This window comes from Stegostoma tigrinum, chromosome 19, assembly GCF_030684315.1.
Source record: "Stegostoma tigrinum isolate sSteTig4 chromosome 19, sSteTig4.hap1, whole genome shotgun sequence".
Taxonomy (NCBI): Eukaryota; Metazoa; Chordata; class Chondrichthyes; order Orectolobiformes; family Stegostomatidae; genus Stegostoma; species Stegostoma tigrinum.
Genome location: NC_081372.1, coordinates 57697923 through 57713252, shown reverse-complemented (window position 1 = coordinate 57713252; position 15330 = coordinate 57697923). Strand labels below are relative to the sequence as shown.

The window sequence follows — 15330 nt, the reverse complement described above, 5'->3', positions numbered from 1 at the left end:
GTGTTGGAAGATGGGATGAGAATAGTCAGGCAGCCGTTGTTTGTCTGGCATGAAAACAATGGACTGAAGGGCCTTTTTCTGTGCTGTAGATTTCTATGATTCCACATCACGTTGCATACCATCCACATTTTGTCACTGCTTGGTATCAATTAAAAATTTTGAAAATACCACTCTCCATTCCAATATCTGTCATTTATATAGAGCAAAAAAAAAGACTGTCATTGTTGCTGTTTGTAAATTGGCCTTTTAAAAGATGATTCATTTTTTCCAAATGTGTAAAACATTATGCTAACTCAGACAAAATGGAAACCCAGAGCAGACACATTCAAATGATTGGCCATCATAAGTTTATTAAGAAAGAAATCTCCAGAGCAGCTTCTTACAGTCTGACGTCATCTTCATGGCATATTTATTGAATGGCAGTTCACTGTGTTCCAACATTGTCAGTTCCTCAAGCTAAGGTCACATTTTCAGGCATCAATGCTTGCTGCTAAAGGATTCATTCGGTTGTCTCTGTTAGAAAGTTGACAGCGACTGTTACTAAAGTACCTAATGGTTAGTCTGCCTCATGCTGGCTGTTTGTGGTGTCACCATTGGCATTGCATGTCATTTGTCTAATGTCATTGTTCCACACTGGACTGTGCCCATTTGTGTCTACATGCTTTTACGGCATCCATGATCTTGGCTGTATGTGTGACTTGTCTACATATATTCAACCTTTAAAGGAATGTTCTATGCTAGATTTGCATGTGTGTTAAATTTAACTGTGCTTCATTGAATTCATGCATAACTGGGGATCCCTGTAGTGTGTGAGAGGAGTGGGTGTGACTGGGACTGTCTAACTGGAAAGGTGTGAGATATTGGGAATATGGGTAACCAGGAGTTTATGGATGGGATTTAAATATCTATTATTCGGTGAATCAATAATCTGGAAAATACAGGAATATTCCTACTGCTGCTAATTGCTTTAGCCCCCTCATTACAGTAGAGACATTTCATTGATAAGAACTATTCTGTATGTGATGCTGGACATAGTGTTAGCTTTCATTTCCAGCTTGTGTGTCAGTGTCTTTGTTTTTGATCGGTCTAAGTAACGCAGTGTCCACTTGGACATCTTCATCATCAGACTGGACAATTGGAGTCTCATCACCATTACTGAACTCCAGGCTGTTGGGATCTGTGGAGTTAGAGGAAGTGGATGACATCCGAGATTTTGTTTCTGCAGAATTTGGAACTTTGATAGTGATCTCACTATTGTAGAGCTCTTCGTCTGTGGGAAGAAACAAACCAAGTTAGAGTCATTGCGTCAGAGATGTATGGCATGGAAACAGACCTTTCATTCCAACTCATCCATGCCGACCAGGATATCTTAAATTAATCCAGTTCCATTTGTCAGCATTTGGCCCATATCCCTCTCAACCCTTCCTATTCATACACCCATCCAGATGCCTTTTAAATGTTTTAATTGTACCAACCTCCACCCACTTCCTCTGCCAGCTCATTTCATACATGCACCACTCTGTGTGAAAAGGTTACCCCTTTTAGGTTCCTTCTGAATCTTTTTCCTCTCACCTTAAGCCTATGCCCACTAGTTTTGGATCACCCCAGGGAAAAGGCCTTGTCTATTTACCCTATCCAGGCCCCTCATGATTTTATAAACCTCCATAAAATCACCCCTCAGCCTCCAACACTCCAGGAAAATAGTCCCAGTCTATTCAGCCTCTCCCCATAGCTCAACCCCTCTAACCCAGATAACATCTGAGCACAAGTGGGTCAGTGGTTAGCCCTGTTGCCTCACAGTGCCAGCAACCCGGGTTCAATTCCACCCCCAGGCTATAATCCATTATAATAATATGTATAATTGATTGGGCTATGATTACTGAGGTAATGTGGAGTTTGCACGTTCTCCCCGTGTCTGCAAGGGTTTCCTCCCACAGTCCAAAAGATGTGCATTGGTGGATCGGTCGTGCTAAATTGCCTGTAGTGTTCGGGGTGTGTGGGTTATAGGGGGATGGGTTTGGGTGGGATGCTCCAAAAAGGGCAGTGTGGACTTGTTGGGCTGAAGGGCCTGTTTCCACACTGTAGGGAATCTAATCTAAATTGCCCATTGTGTTCAGGGATGTGTACATTATGTGAGTTATAGAGGGATGGGTCTGGGTGGAATGATCTGAGGGTCAATGTGGACTTGTTGGGCCTGTTTCTACACTGTAGGGATTCTATGACTATGACTTCTGTGTCATCTTTTCTGAACCCTTTCAAGTTTCACAACAACCTCCCTATAGCAAAGAGACCAGAATTGCACACAGCATTACAGTTGCAACATGACCTCCCAACTTCTATACTCAATGCATTAACCAATAAAGGCATACTAAAAGCCTTGATAACAAAAAGTGTGGAGCTGGATGAACACAGCAGGCCAAGCAGCATCTCAGGAGCACAAAAGCTGACATTTCAGGCCTAGACCCTTCATCAGAGAGATACTAAAAGTCTTCTTCACTATTCCATCTACTGCGACTCCACTTTCAAGGAACTGTGAACCCGTACTCAGAGGTCTCTATTCAGCAACACTCCCCAGGACCTTACCATTAAGCATAAGTCCTGCCTTCATTTTCCTTTCCAAAATGCAACACATCTAAATTAAACTCCATCTACCACTCCTCAGCCCATTGGCCCATCTGATCAAGATCCCGTCATTCTCGAGGTAACCTTCTTTGCTGTCCACTACACCTTCAATTTTGGTGTTATCTGCGAACTTATTGACCATCTCTCCTATATTCACATCCAACTCACTTCTATAAATGAAGAAAAGTAGTGGGCCCAGTACCGATCCTCATGGCACACCACTGGGCACAGGCCTCCAGTCTGAAAAGCAACCCTCCACTAACACCCTCTGTCTTCTACCTTCGATTCAGTTCTGTATCCAAGTGGCTAGTTCTCCCTCTATCCTGTGTGATCTAACCTTACTAATCCGTCTACCATGAGGAACCTTGGTGAATGCCTTCCTGAAGTCTATATAGATCATGTTCATTGATCTGGCCTTATCAACCCTCTGTTACTTTTTCCAAAAATCGAATTAAGTTCGAGAGACACAATTTCCCATGCAAAAACCGATGTTCACAATCCCTAATCAGTCCTTACCTTTCCAAATACATGTAAATTCTGACCCTCAGGATCCCCTCCTATAACTTGCCCACCACAGATGGCAGGCTCACCTGCCTGTAGTTTTCTAGCTTTTCCTTACCACCTTTCTTAAATAATGGCACCACAGTAGCCAACCTCCAGTCTTCTGGTACCTTACCTATGGCTAGCGACAATCCAAATATCTCAGCAAGAGGCCCAGCAATCACTTCCCTAGTTTCCCATAGAATTCTGGAGTACACTTGATTGGGTCCTGGGGATCTATCCTCCTTCATGCATTTCAAGACATCCAGCACCTCCTCCTCCTCATGTTAATGCAGGAGCTGGTGGCATCAGTAAATCCTTAAAGATGAAGGAAGATTGGGAGACTGTCTGTTTGCTCCCTCACCAAAACAGACACGATCAAACATCCTGGGATTAACAGCTGCTGCTAACATAGGTTAGGCCTTGATATTGTTACTAATGCATGGATGGAGCCACAATCCGTCCATACTCCTTGGATAACAGAGGACGGAAGTGACTCCGATCTTTCCCAGAATAGGGTATGAGAAATCACAGCTGCCTTTAATGCTGAGACACTGGGACTTGTGTTCCAGGCATGTTGGCACAGGACTCCTGGGTCACCCTAACCTGTAACACTAGGTTGGTGTGGAGTCTCCTCCTTACCTGGCAGTGTTGGTGTCTCACAGCCATCCATGCTGGAGTTGAGGAACACATCGAGTGCCTCCTGATCAGACATATCCATGAGATCCACTTGCTCCAGCATGTCCACATTGACCTCCATGGAGGAGACACTCCCGATTGGTGCTGTGGGAAATAGAAAAGCCTCAAGCATGGATGATGGAGAAATCCAGGCCCTTTTTCCCCGCCATGAGATCACCCACACTCTTATTTTAGACCCTGGTTTCTCTTTGCTTGAAAGCTTGGACCAGGATGTAGCTTTGTGGATGCTGTTGGCTCTATAACACCTTAGCCCAATGGGTTTGTCAGGCATGCACAATAATTAAGAAATTTACAGTGACAGCTAACTGACCACTTTCACACCTGATCCACATATCATTTCAGTGGGAAAAGGATTTGTTTTAACAGGAAATAGAAAAGTAAACTTGATTTTGAGATCTGTTTTGTATATCTGATTTGGGTGAATTCTATGGTCGGCAAATACTGTGTTTGGTGCACTATTAGTTCATGGTTATCTCAGACAGGGACTAATTATTTCTCTTGAGATAAAGTGAGCCTACTACCTTCGACAGACCAAGAGTAAAAAAAGTGTGTGGTTTGAAGTGCTGTGTATCTAGACTGAGCAGAACCAGGTAGGTAATTTAGTTACATTTCATTTTATTAGAGACAAACTCTGGCATTGTTGGGATTCTAAAAGTTAATGCGGAAGCATTTTGCCCATGAGTCCACATCAAATCTCCAAACAGCATCCCACCCAATCTCTATAACCCTGCATTTCCTACTCATGGCCCCATAATCTGAACGTCCCCGGACACAATGGACAATTTCACATGATTGTCTACATCTCCATTAACCTTCCCCCTCAATAAAGCATGTTCCATCTTTCCCTTTTCCAGGTTCATCAGTCAATTCACCAAAAATGATAGCAAGGTCCTAGTAAAACAATAATGCTTTTTGTTCATATCTTATCACAAATATTGTCCAATTTCTTCAGAATGCATCGGTAGAGTTAAGAGCAACAATGATGTAATGTACCTATTGCACCAAAGGATACAAATTTTAGTTTAAACATTGTGCAATGTTCTTAATTTTATAGGAATATATCCCATTAATTTATAAGACAGGGCAGATGATAACATTGATTTCAGTGATTGCCACATTACCATAGTTGTCATTTTACTCCCTATATCCACAATAGCAGAAAACTTATAACTGGGGGAAGAGTCTATACCAGTACTAGTAACCCAGATATATGACACCATGATTCAGAAGCCTCTCTCCCCTTCCTGGTTACAGGATATTATTCCAGAAAATTATTTCATACAATTTAATGTCAGAATATAATTGGATTCTGTTTTATCAGTGCTCTCAGAGTACAGAGATCACATGGCTCCTGAGCAACCAAGTGAAATGATCGAACAACATAGTTCTCCACTATTAGCCTTTGGGTGTCTCTAGGTAACATGACTTTTAAGGGCTCAGAAGACAAAGGCTGAATAGTTCACAAATGTATCTGTTTCCTGATCAGCAAATTTATTGTAGCTCCCAGGCATGGGGATGATCAAAGTCTGGTAGTTTATGGATATGGCTGGTTCCCCTATTTTATATATTATGCGTATATATTACAGGATCTGTTTTATGAAGACTTGTACTTCTCTTATGTTTGAGTTGTATTATTGTCGAATTGGTCTTAAAAATGAATCCCGACCTTCAGTGCAATGAAAGTGTGTGGGACAGCCCATTTAATGTCTTCATCTGAGCTATAAATAGTGTATGAGTGAATAAACCTGACACATTGACAGGTGTCAAGATGACATTCGTTAACCCTATTCCTGATTTCTCACCCTTTCCTCACCTTACGTGATCGACCTCCGACTTTTCCCTTTCCTTTCTTCAGTTTGCTACCTCTGCTCTTTCCTAGACTTGTCCTATTATCACCAATTTTCTGTTTGCCACCAGGTTTTAAATTTGAATATAAACAGATCTGTGGAATTTGGGTTGTCTCCAACTCCATCCTGTCCATGTTTTGACTGTGGCTCCAGACCCAAACCCATTAATATATTTCCTCTTTCACTGTTTATTGTTCTCTTCTCCTCCTCCCCACCCCCCCACCAACCTGTCCCCAGGTCCTTCCATCATTATATCTGCTTTCTTTCTCCACTTTCAGGTGTTCCACTCCCCTCACACCCTAATTCCCATTCGGTCCCACTCAAACTTTTTCCATTTAGGAGAGTGTGTTGTTTGGGAAGGAGTTCCATGATTTTGACCCTGCGACACTGGAAGAACCAAGCTAGGGAAAGTAATGGATTGTGACAACGATGCTGAGCAACTTTAGAGGGACATTGACAAAGTTGGCCAAATGGGCAGACACCTGGCAGATAAATTTCAATGCAGAGAAATGTGAGGTAATGCATTATGGCAGATGAAACATGGAGAGACAATACAGGTTCAGTGATAAAACTTTGAGGGGAGTACAGGAGTAGAGGGAACTCAGGTTCATCTGTATGGTTCTCTGAAGGTGTCTGGTCAAGTTGAAACAGTTATTAAAAAGGCTTATACGATCCTAGGGTTTATAAATAGAGGAATAGAGTATAAAAGCAAGGAAGTGATACTACAGCTTTACAAACCATTGGTCAGACCGCATTTGGAGTATTGTGTTCAGTTCTGGGCAACTTATTTAAGGAAGGATGTTAAAGCCCTGGAGAGTGCAGAGGACATTTACTATAACGAGGGATTTTAGACAGAAAAGTCTAGAGAGATTGGGCTCATATTCCTTGGAGCAAATAAGATTAACAGGTGACCTTACTGAAGTCTTCAAAACTATGAACAATTTTGACAGGGTAATAAAGGATATTCTGTTTCCACTCGTTGGTACGTCAGTCACTGTGAGTCACAATTTCAGGATTGTCAGCAAGAGGGATGAGGAGAAACTCTACTGAGAGAGTTGTTGGGATTTGGAATGCACTGCCTGGGAGAGTGGCAGAGGTGGGTTCCACTGGAGGTCTCAAACCAGAGCTGGATATATATTTGAAAGGGATGAAGTTAGTGTGCAATGGAGATAGGGCTGGAGAATGGGACTAGCTGGGTAGCTCTTTCAGGAGCTGGTAGAGACATGATGGGTTGAATGGCCTCCTTCTTTACTGTAAAATTCGATTAGTCCATAAAACAGTGAAAGCTGGATAATTGAAATAGTTCAAGTTCGGGTTAGATAGCTTTTTGATTGACCAGGGATCAAAAGCAATGGGAGGGCAGCCAAGAAAATGGAGTTGAAACTACAACCAAATTAAACAGTGGAGTAGGCTCAAAGAGCTGAATTACCTAGTTCCACATGTAAGCCCTTCGTCCAATGTTTTTCCTATGAATCTTGGTCAACGTTTATCCCACATCCAGTATCATTAAAACTGCTCGTTATTACATTATTGTACGTGGGATCTTGCTATGCACATATTGTTGGCTGCATTTCACAGACCGCACTTCAAATGTTCTTCATTGCATGCAAAGTGCTTTAGGCCATGCTGGTGTCATGACAGTGCTATAGCAATGCAAATCTTACTTCATGTGCATAGAGAATTATGATTTTGAACCTCTGTCACTTCTCATTCACCATTTGCTCTCTAATACTAGATTCAATCATTTGGGCACTCAATTTAACTTACGCCTCTGGTGCTCAATCTGCAGGTGTGCGGCAGTGAGGTAGAAATCTGCATCAGGCTGGAAGATGTCTTCAAAGAACCGCTGCCTGTCTCTGAATTTCATTGGTGGAGTGTGATCAGTATCTAACAGCTTTGTTGCGTGCTCCATCTCAGCTAGAAACACAATAAGGGTAATTTTCACATTACATACATCAGAACTATGTTTATGACAGTGACCATTCAGTACAGAGTCAGGAGATAACAAGGTGTACAGCTGGATGAACACAGCAGGTCTTTAGGCCAGAAATGTCAGCTTTCCTGCTCCTCTGATGCTGCTTGGCCTGCTGTGTCCATCCAACTCTACACCTTATTATCTCAGATTCTCCAGCATCTGCAGTTCCCATTATTATCTCTAGTACAGAGTCAGGAACCTGTTCTATCACTCAGTCAATGTGAATATCGAACCTATGGAGAGAGATTCATACATATGCTAATCATGCTGTCATATTAAAAAGGTGGCATTGTAATCTGCAGTAACACGTGACTGATCTATTTAGTTTACATGGGAATACATACTGGTTACAGCATCTGTATACATTTTATTTGAGGATGCATTAGGTGAGTTAATGTTTACTGAGTGGAAGAGACTATGTTCATGTTCTGAGAGAGGTGGGGATGGGGTGCTTAAGTTAATATTCACAGAGTAGGGCATGAGTGAACGGTTACAAATTGGTTAGGGAGCAGGAAAGACAGTTAGTGGAGTGGGAAGAACACATTCATGGCTGGGGAGTGGGAGAGGGAGTGAATTAATGTTAACAGAATAGGACACTGTTCCCAGAATGGGTTATAGAATTACAGAATCAGAGAATGGTTACAGTGCAGTAAGAGACTACTTAGCCCATCGTACCCAATCTGCTTCTGCTCCCAACTGATTTTGCTTCATTTTCTTTTTTTTAATGTGGCTGTAATTGAAAGCATGATAATGTCCAGATAAATTGATTCTGTAATATTCGTTGAGGAATTTGACTAGGACTCAGACAAGAACTCTCCTGTTCCACTTCAGTGTGCCATCAGAAGTTTGTACCCACCTCAACAGGTTTAACAAAAGAAAACTCAAAAGAACTGCGGATGCTGGAAATTAGAAACAAAAACAGAAAAAAACTGGAGATACTCAGCTGTCTGGCAACATCTGTGGAGAGAAAGCAGAGTTTTTCATAAGGTCATTGGACCAAAACGTTAACTCTGCTTTCTCTGAACAGTGTGACGACTTCTCTCCTGAAAGACAGCACCTTCAACAAAGCAGCACTCCCTGTGTACTGCACTGGAGTGGGACCTGAATTAGAGACCTCGCAACGTAGAGGTGTGAGCTCTATCCAGCGGTAGCATAGCAGTTATTGGGTGAGTGCTGGCACTCTGACTTGTGATATCTAGCCTCACTGGGGAATTCCCTGAGGATTATTATGTTGTACCCATGTTGGCTATTGGCTGGGTCAGGTGTAGCCTTGACAGCTGGTTGGGGTGGGGTGGGAAGAGAAGAGTAGTGCAGTTCTGTGCTGGGGTCCCTTTAGGTTGAGGATAGGCAGAGAAGCAGGAGGACAGCCATCTGGAACTATTCAGATTTGGGTGAGGTCGCATCATATCTAATTGATTTTGTACCTTTAAAATAATTTTCTTCACTTTATTATGTTTGGAGCCAGCGGAATGAAGAGTCAGTGCACTGCAACTCTGGCAAGTGCAGTGTGCTCGTTTTTGCATCGTATTATGGATGGGTGTGACTGAGTTAACAAATGCCTATTGTATTCAGTAATACATGGGTGATTGCCATAATCTTTAACCTCCATTGAAATATTCTCTGGAACAGGAGATGGGTTAGATGAGTTGTCACTGATCAAGCAGACTGTATGAGGCAGGTGAAATGGAGGGTGCAGCATAGTGATGGTTGGGTATTGAGCGAGTTCCTCAGCTCTTCTTCATCCAGTCCCTTTTAGACTGCTGACATTGAAGCATCACATCAGCAAATTTGTGGTTATCAGGCTGTGTTTTGGTCTCTACGAACAAATTTTAAATTTGTTTGGAGGAGTTCTGTCTTCACCGTTACAAAGGTACACCCATGAGCAGTGTCTGGGCTTAACTCCACTTTGAGCAAGTCATCTAAGTCTGGGTGCAACACGAGTGTAGGATTTGATCTTTGATAAATCGCCACACTTCATACAAAAGAACCCACTGTCTCTCGCTCGTTAGGTACCAGTCTTGAAGAGGATGTTGGTGACTACAGATTTCCACGTTTGTCTGTGGTTATTGCTTGGCAAGGTATTACCCTTGCCTATGGCAGGTCTGGCTGACCAGGAAACTCTTTGGTGTTTACCACATGCCTTGGGAATGTCTGAAGGATTTGCAGATTGATACTAAACGTGTTCAGCCATGCTATGATAAAGTAACAATACGTCATCCCTGCTGAATGTCAAGAGAAGAAAAGACTGAATTATATCTCTACAATAGTGCTCCTTGTGGGCTCACTCATATGGAGTCTGGGCAGTTGGGTTGTGGTCCGAAAAATACTTAACGTTTACAAACAAACACCTCATGTTCAGGAAAGGCAAGTGGCACAGTAGGTGGGTTGGGAATCATGGAGGGTAACAGGGTACAGGCTGATGAAGGGCTAAGTTAGGAAAAGCTCTCTAAACCATTTTCATTTTCATTGGAAAAAATTGGGAGTACCCAAAATGAGTTAATAAAATGGGGAGAGATAGAAATCACAAAATAAGCATGGGCGAGGAAGACCAATCCAAGCATCCGAGCCTTCTTTGACAGTACCTTCCAAACCTACAACCTCTACTATCTAACAGGTCGTAGGCAGCAAACACATGGAAACATCACCAGTTGAAATTTCCTTCCAAACCACAAGTTCATCCTGAGTTGAAGCTATATCGCCATTCCTTCCCTGTTGCTGTGTTAAAATCCTGGAACTGTCTTCCTAAAAGCACTGTTAGTGTAACTCTAGGTACAATTTAGAACCCACCATTATTTTGATGAAGTGGTCATAGTTGCTAAAAATTACTATCCCTGTCCCTTTGTCAGGTTTACAATTAAGTACATCCAAGATTGTCTTGAGGCTTCACAATGCTACCCAATGTTCATTTTGCATGTGAAAGTCATATAGGTCATTCAGAATCCTGTAAATATTAATCAACTAGGCATAATTCAAGACTTGACAGTTAACTGTCATTCATCATTGCCTGGTATATTTAAAAAATCAGAATCCACTGACCCAAACAATCAGTATTCTCTTCTTGCACAGTATAAATATTATTATTTTCCCTTTACTTTGGTATTCTTGCAAATTGTCTTGAGAGCAAGAACAAAAGCGTGTCTTCCTTCAGTAATACTTACGGTTAGAGAATGTGAAGTCAGGGACAAGTGGCAAAACGGATTTCTAGCTGGCTTCAAGACAGAAAATGGAGAGTCAGAGTAAGGGATAGTTATTGAGAAGATCAGTGCAGGGTCCAATGTAATTCATACTATACATTTACATATGGACTTTGCAATCAATGATTTCTAAATTTACAGATGACACCTAATTGGAGGTCATAAGGTAGTTACTACTGAGGAGGTTTGCAACAACCTATAGGAAGACATTAATAAATTACAGAATGGGCAAATAATTGGCAAATGAATTTCAACACGATTAAACGTTTTAGGTTGGAAAAATATGGATGTCATTTTGAAGATGCAAGTTTGCATTGGGTAGAGGAACAGAGGGGTCATGAAGAAATGTATTAATCACCAAAGACCGCACCACAGATTCACAAGATGATGCAAAACAAATACAGCATTTGGATTTATTTCTAAAGGAAAAGCAGTAAAATATACGGAATGTAAACTAAACATATATTGAACCTTTGTTTAGCCTGCACCTTTTGGATTGTGTACAGTTCTGCTTGCCATGTTGTAAAAATAATATAAAAAGTCACTGGAGGGGGTGCAGGGAAGATTTATTACAGTGATATGAAAAAGGGTGTGGATAAACATATCGGGAAAGGATTGACAAAGTGGATCTCTGCTCTGTTGAAAATGAAGAAGGGATGATGTAATGGAGGACTTTAAAAACTATGAAGAGTTTTGATCGACTGGATACAGAGGGAATATTTCCTCTTTGGGAAAGAACACTAATGAGAGGCACAAGTATATGATAGTTACTAAGAAATCCAATCTGGAGCAGCTTCTTTCCACAGAGTGGTGAGAATATTGAACTCGTTATCACTGGTAATGAGACAAGTGAATAAGATTGATACCTTTAAGGAGAAGCTTCATTAGGGAGAATGGATAGTTATGATAGCAGGTTAAGATTAGAATAAAAAAAAAAATCGCAAAGAGATTGAGTGCAACATAAACATGGACTGGTTGGGCTGAATGGCCTGTTTCCACGTCATGTATCCAATAACTATCTTTTCTCCTATTCTCAATTCTGAGGTTTGGCCATGGACTTCCATTGATTGCTCCATGCTTATGGGCACAGTATTGCAGTGGTTTGTTATTGCTTTCACCAGGATGGTTGACCAGAGACTCTCCTGCTCTTATCATCTGTGACCAGGTATATTGTAAGGATTTACAGGCTGTTAATCAACCTGTCTGGTCACCATGGCCAACAAGCCCCAACTCATACACTGAGCTTCCAGTATCAATGTAGGGACTGCCCAACAAGGCATCCCAGCAATCTTAAATGATCTCATGTGATCTGTGAAATGGTTTTTCTTCCCAAACATTGCCTTTTCACCTGGACAAGTACAAATGATGGTTAGTGAATGTTTTTAGATAACAAGACATCATGCTGGATTAGTGTCCCTCAGACTAGAGTTCAGAAACTAAAATACGCAGCTCTCTTTTACAGGGTTTCTGTTCTTTATAGAGAGATTGTCATCTTTTAGCATATGGCAGAAACAATCCCCCACCAATAATGCATGTCAGTTCAGTCCAAACCCCATGAGACCATGAGACATAGAAATAGAGGTAGGCCATTCAGACCATTGCATCTGCTCTGTCATTCAATGAAATCATTGGCTGATCTGGTAATCCTTAACTCCACTTCCCTGTTTTTCACCCACACCTCTAAGGGAATCAAGAAATTAAAAATCTGTCTTATTCAAAGAACTGTATAGCACAGGTACAGGCTCTTCCACCTACCATGACTGCGATAACACATGATGCTTGCCTCTACACTGTCCATATCCCTCCATTGCCCTGACTATTCATGTATCTGTCTCAGCTTTCAATATGTGTAATGACCTAGCCCCAATAGCCTTCTATGGTAAAAAATTACAACGATTCAGTAGCCTCAGAGAGAAGAAATTCTTCCTCATTGTTGACTTAAATGGGCAACCCCTTACTCTAGGATGATGCCTGTTGGTCCTAGACTCTCCCACAAAGGGAAACAATCTTGTCAGATCTATCCTGTTAAGTCTCAGAGTCTTGTATGTTATGCAGAGGGCATTAGAGTGTACTGCAGGAGTTAGATTCCCTTACAGCTCACCAAGACCTAGAGTGTTTGGGCAGACCCCAATCCTCAGTGATTGTCCAAACCATTAATGTATGTTGGCAATGCATTGGTACATTGTTGCTGTGTTGAGATGCTGACATGCCTTACTGATGTGTCAGTATGTTGTGTTCAATATTGCAGTGTGTTGTGGTGCTTTCTTAATTCTTTCATGGGGGATGTCACTGGCAACACCAACATTCCTAAATGCCCTTGAGAAGATGGTAGTGAGCAGCCTTTCTGAACGACTGAGGGGTATGTGGCAAAATAATGAATACAAATGCAAGGTATTACTTCAATGGAAAGAGATTGCAGAACTCTGCGATACGGGGGGGGGGGGGGGGGGACACACCTGACTGTCCTGGTACGTGATTCCTGCAAAATTAATATGCAGGCTCTTCAAATGATTAGGAAGGCAGGTGGAATGTTATTGTGCAGGAAATTAAATATAAGTAGGGCAGTTTTGCTAGTTTTAAAGGGGCATTGGTGAGGTCCTATATTGTGTACAGCTTTGGCCTTCTTAATGAAGAACAGCTATCCTTGCAATTGAAGCAGTTCACTGAATATTCACTCACCTAATGGGCCTATATCCACCAGAGTTCAGAAGGATGAGAGGAAATCTTATAAAAATACATAAGACAAACATAAGTTCCCAAGTGGACTTGACAAGATGATGCTGCAGGGATGTTTTTCCAAACAGAAAGAGGGGATACAGTTTAAAAGAAAGAGGTGGGGTCATTTTAGATGAAAATTAAGAGAATTTTTTTCCTCTCTGTTTATGAACTGTGGGAATTCTCCTCCCCAGAGTGCAGCCGAGTATTTTTTAAGGCAAAGAGGTTAATGTCGACAAACAAAGGGGGTCCAAAGGTATCAGGAATTGAAAGGAATGTGGAATCAAAGCTTCAAACAGACCTGCCAATAATCTTATTGAATAGCAGACCAGACTTTAGGGGCTGAATGGCCTCCTCCACACTCCTAATCTATATGTAAGCACGTATGTGTTGCTGTATTTTGTCTTGTTACTGTAGTATGTTGCAATGACAATGGGGTCTGTACAGACACTATGAAAGACACAGCAGACGCACATGACCGAGATATCACCGTGTGGAGCTGGATGAACACAGCCGGCCAAGCAGCATCAGGGGAGCAGGAAAGCTGAAGGGGGGGGTCTAGGCCCGAAACGTCAGCCTTCCTGCTCCTCGACCTGCTGCGTTCATCCAGCTCTGCACCTTGTTATCTCAGATTCTCCAGCATCTGCATTTCCTACTGTCTCTCACACACATTACTGCTTTACTTCAGAAATGGACTAACCTGGAGTTGCAATCACAGATACGATTGTTCTTGAAATACAGAAGAATAGAAAAATTATGAGGGGCCCACCGTGGTCACACTGGCCGTATCAGCAGACAAAAGAACAACCTAACCTAATCCCACTTCCTACCTCCGAACCAACATGTTCCAGCATCTTAAGTGCAGACACCAGTATTATTAAAATGCGATGAGAATTTCAGTCTTCACCACTCTTAGACACCACCTGGGTAAAAATTTACTCCTTAACATCTTGCTAATCCTAACAGGAATACCTCCTTGATATAGATCTCTCTGCTAACATAAATAGATCCTTCCAAACCACTCACTCCAGAGCCAATGTTATGTTTAACAGTTGAACTAAATCTTGGCACAGGTCTTGCTGTTTCAAAGAAAAACACCCCAATACTTACTAATCACTAAAGATCTCCAGTCCTGATAACATCTCACAAATCTCCTCTGTACCCTCTCTAGTATAATCACATCCAGTCTGTCATGCAGTGATGGTCAGAGTTAGTTCAATAACTGGGTCAGGATCAAAACCACCCCTCTGCAATTAGTATGCAAAAGACGAGGATGATTATGGAATACAGACACTAAATAATCCCATTTCACATAATCCCATATAACAAAACAATGTAGTCACACTGGAGTTCACTATTAATTCAGAGATTAATCCTGTACATGCTGCTGGTGGGTTATTGATATCAGTGTACACTCTAGCTGTGGGCAATCGATAATCCTGTTCACACACCACATCCCCTCACCCCCCGAGCTGTAGGTTATTGATAATCCTGTACCCACCCTCCCCCCCCCGCCACACTCCTGTGCTGCAGGTTATTGATAATCCTGTACCCACCCAACCCCCACACACCCCCGTGCTGCAGGTTATTGATAATCCTGTACCCACCCCACCGCGCTGCAGGTTATTGGTCATCCTGTACCCACCCCACGCTGCAGGTTTTTAATAATCCTGTGCAGACAGGCTGAGTTTTTGCTAAATAACCCTATGCCCTTCTCTTATAGGTTATCAGTAACTGT

The 15330-nt window shown here is 42.0% G+C and overlaps 1 protein-coding gene across 3 annotated transcripts in view; it reads right to left on the bottom strand.

The window, feature by feature from the left end:
• Positions 1–330: 330 nt before the first annotated feature.
• LOC125461387 (dysbindin-like) overlaps positions 331–15330 on the bottom strand; it is a 30763-nt gene continuing 15763 nt past the window's right edge. For 2 of the 3 annotated variants that reach the window (XM_048550109.2, XM_048550110.2), the window contains exons 2-4: positions 7476–7625; positions 3805–3945; positions 331–1270 (exon numbers count right to left, since the gene is read on the bottom strand). In XM_048550109.2, the coding sequence (XP_048406066.1) occupies positions 1038–1270; positions 3805–3945; positions 7476–7625 (524 nt within the window). In that variant the 3' untranslated portion in view covers positions 331–1037. Of the gene's footprint in view, positions 1271–3804; positions 3946–7475; positions 7626–10841; positions 10861–15330 lie in introns of those variants that run through there. The other variant, XM_048550111.2, reaches the window with a different exon arrangement.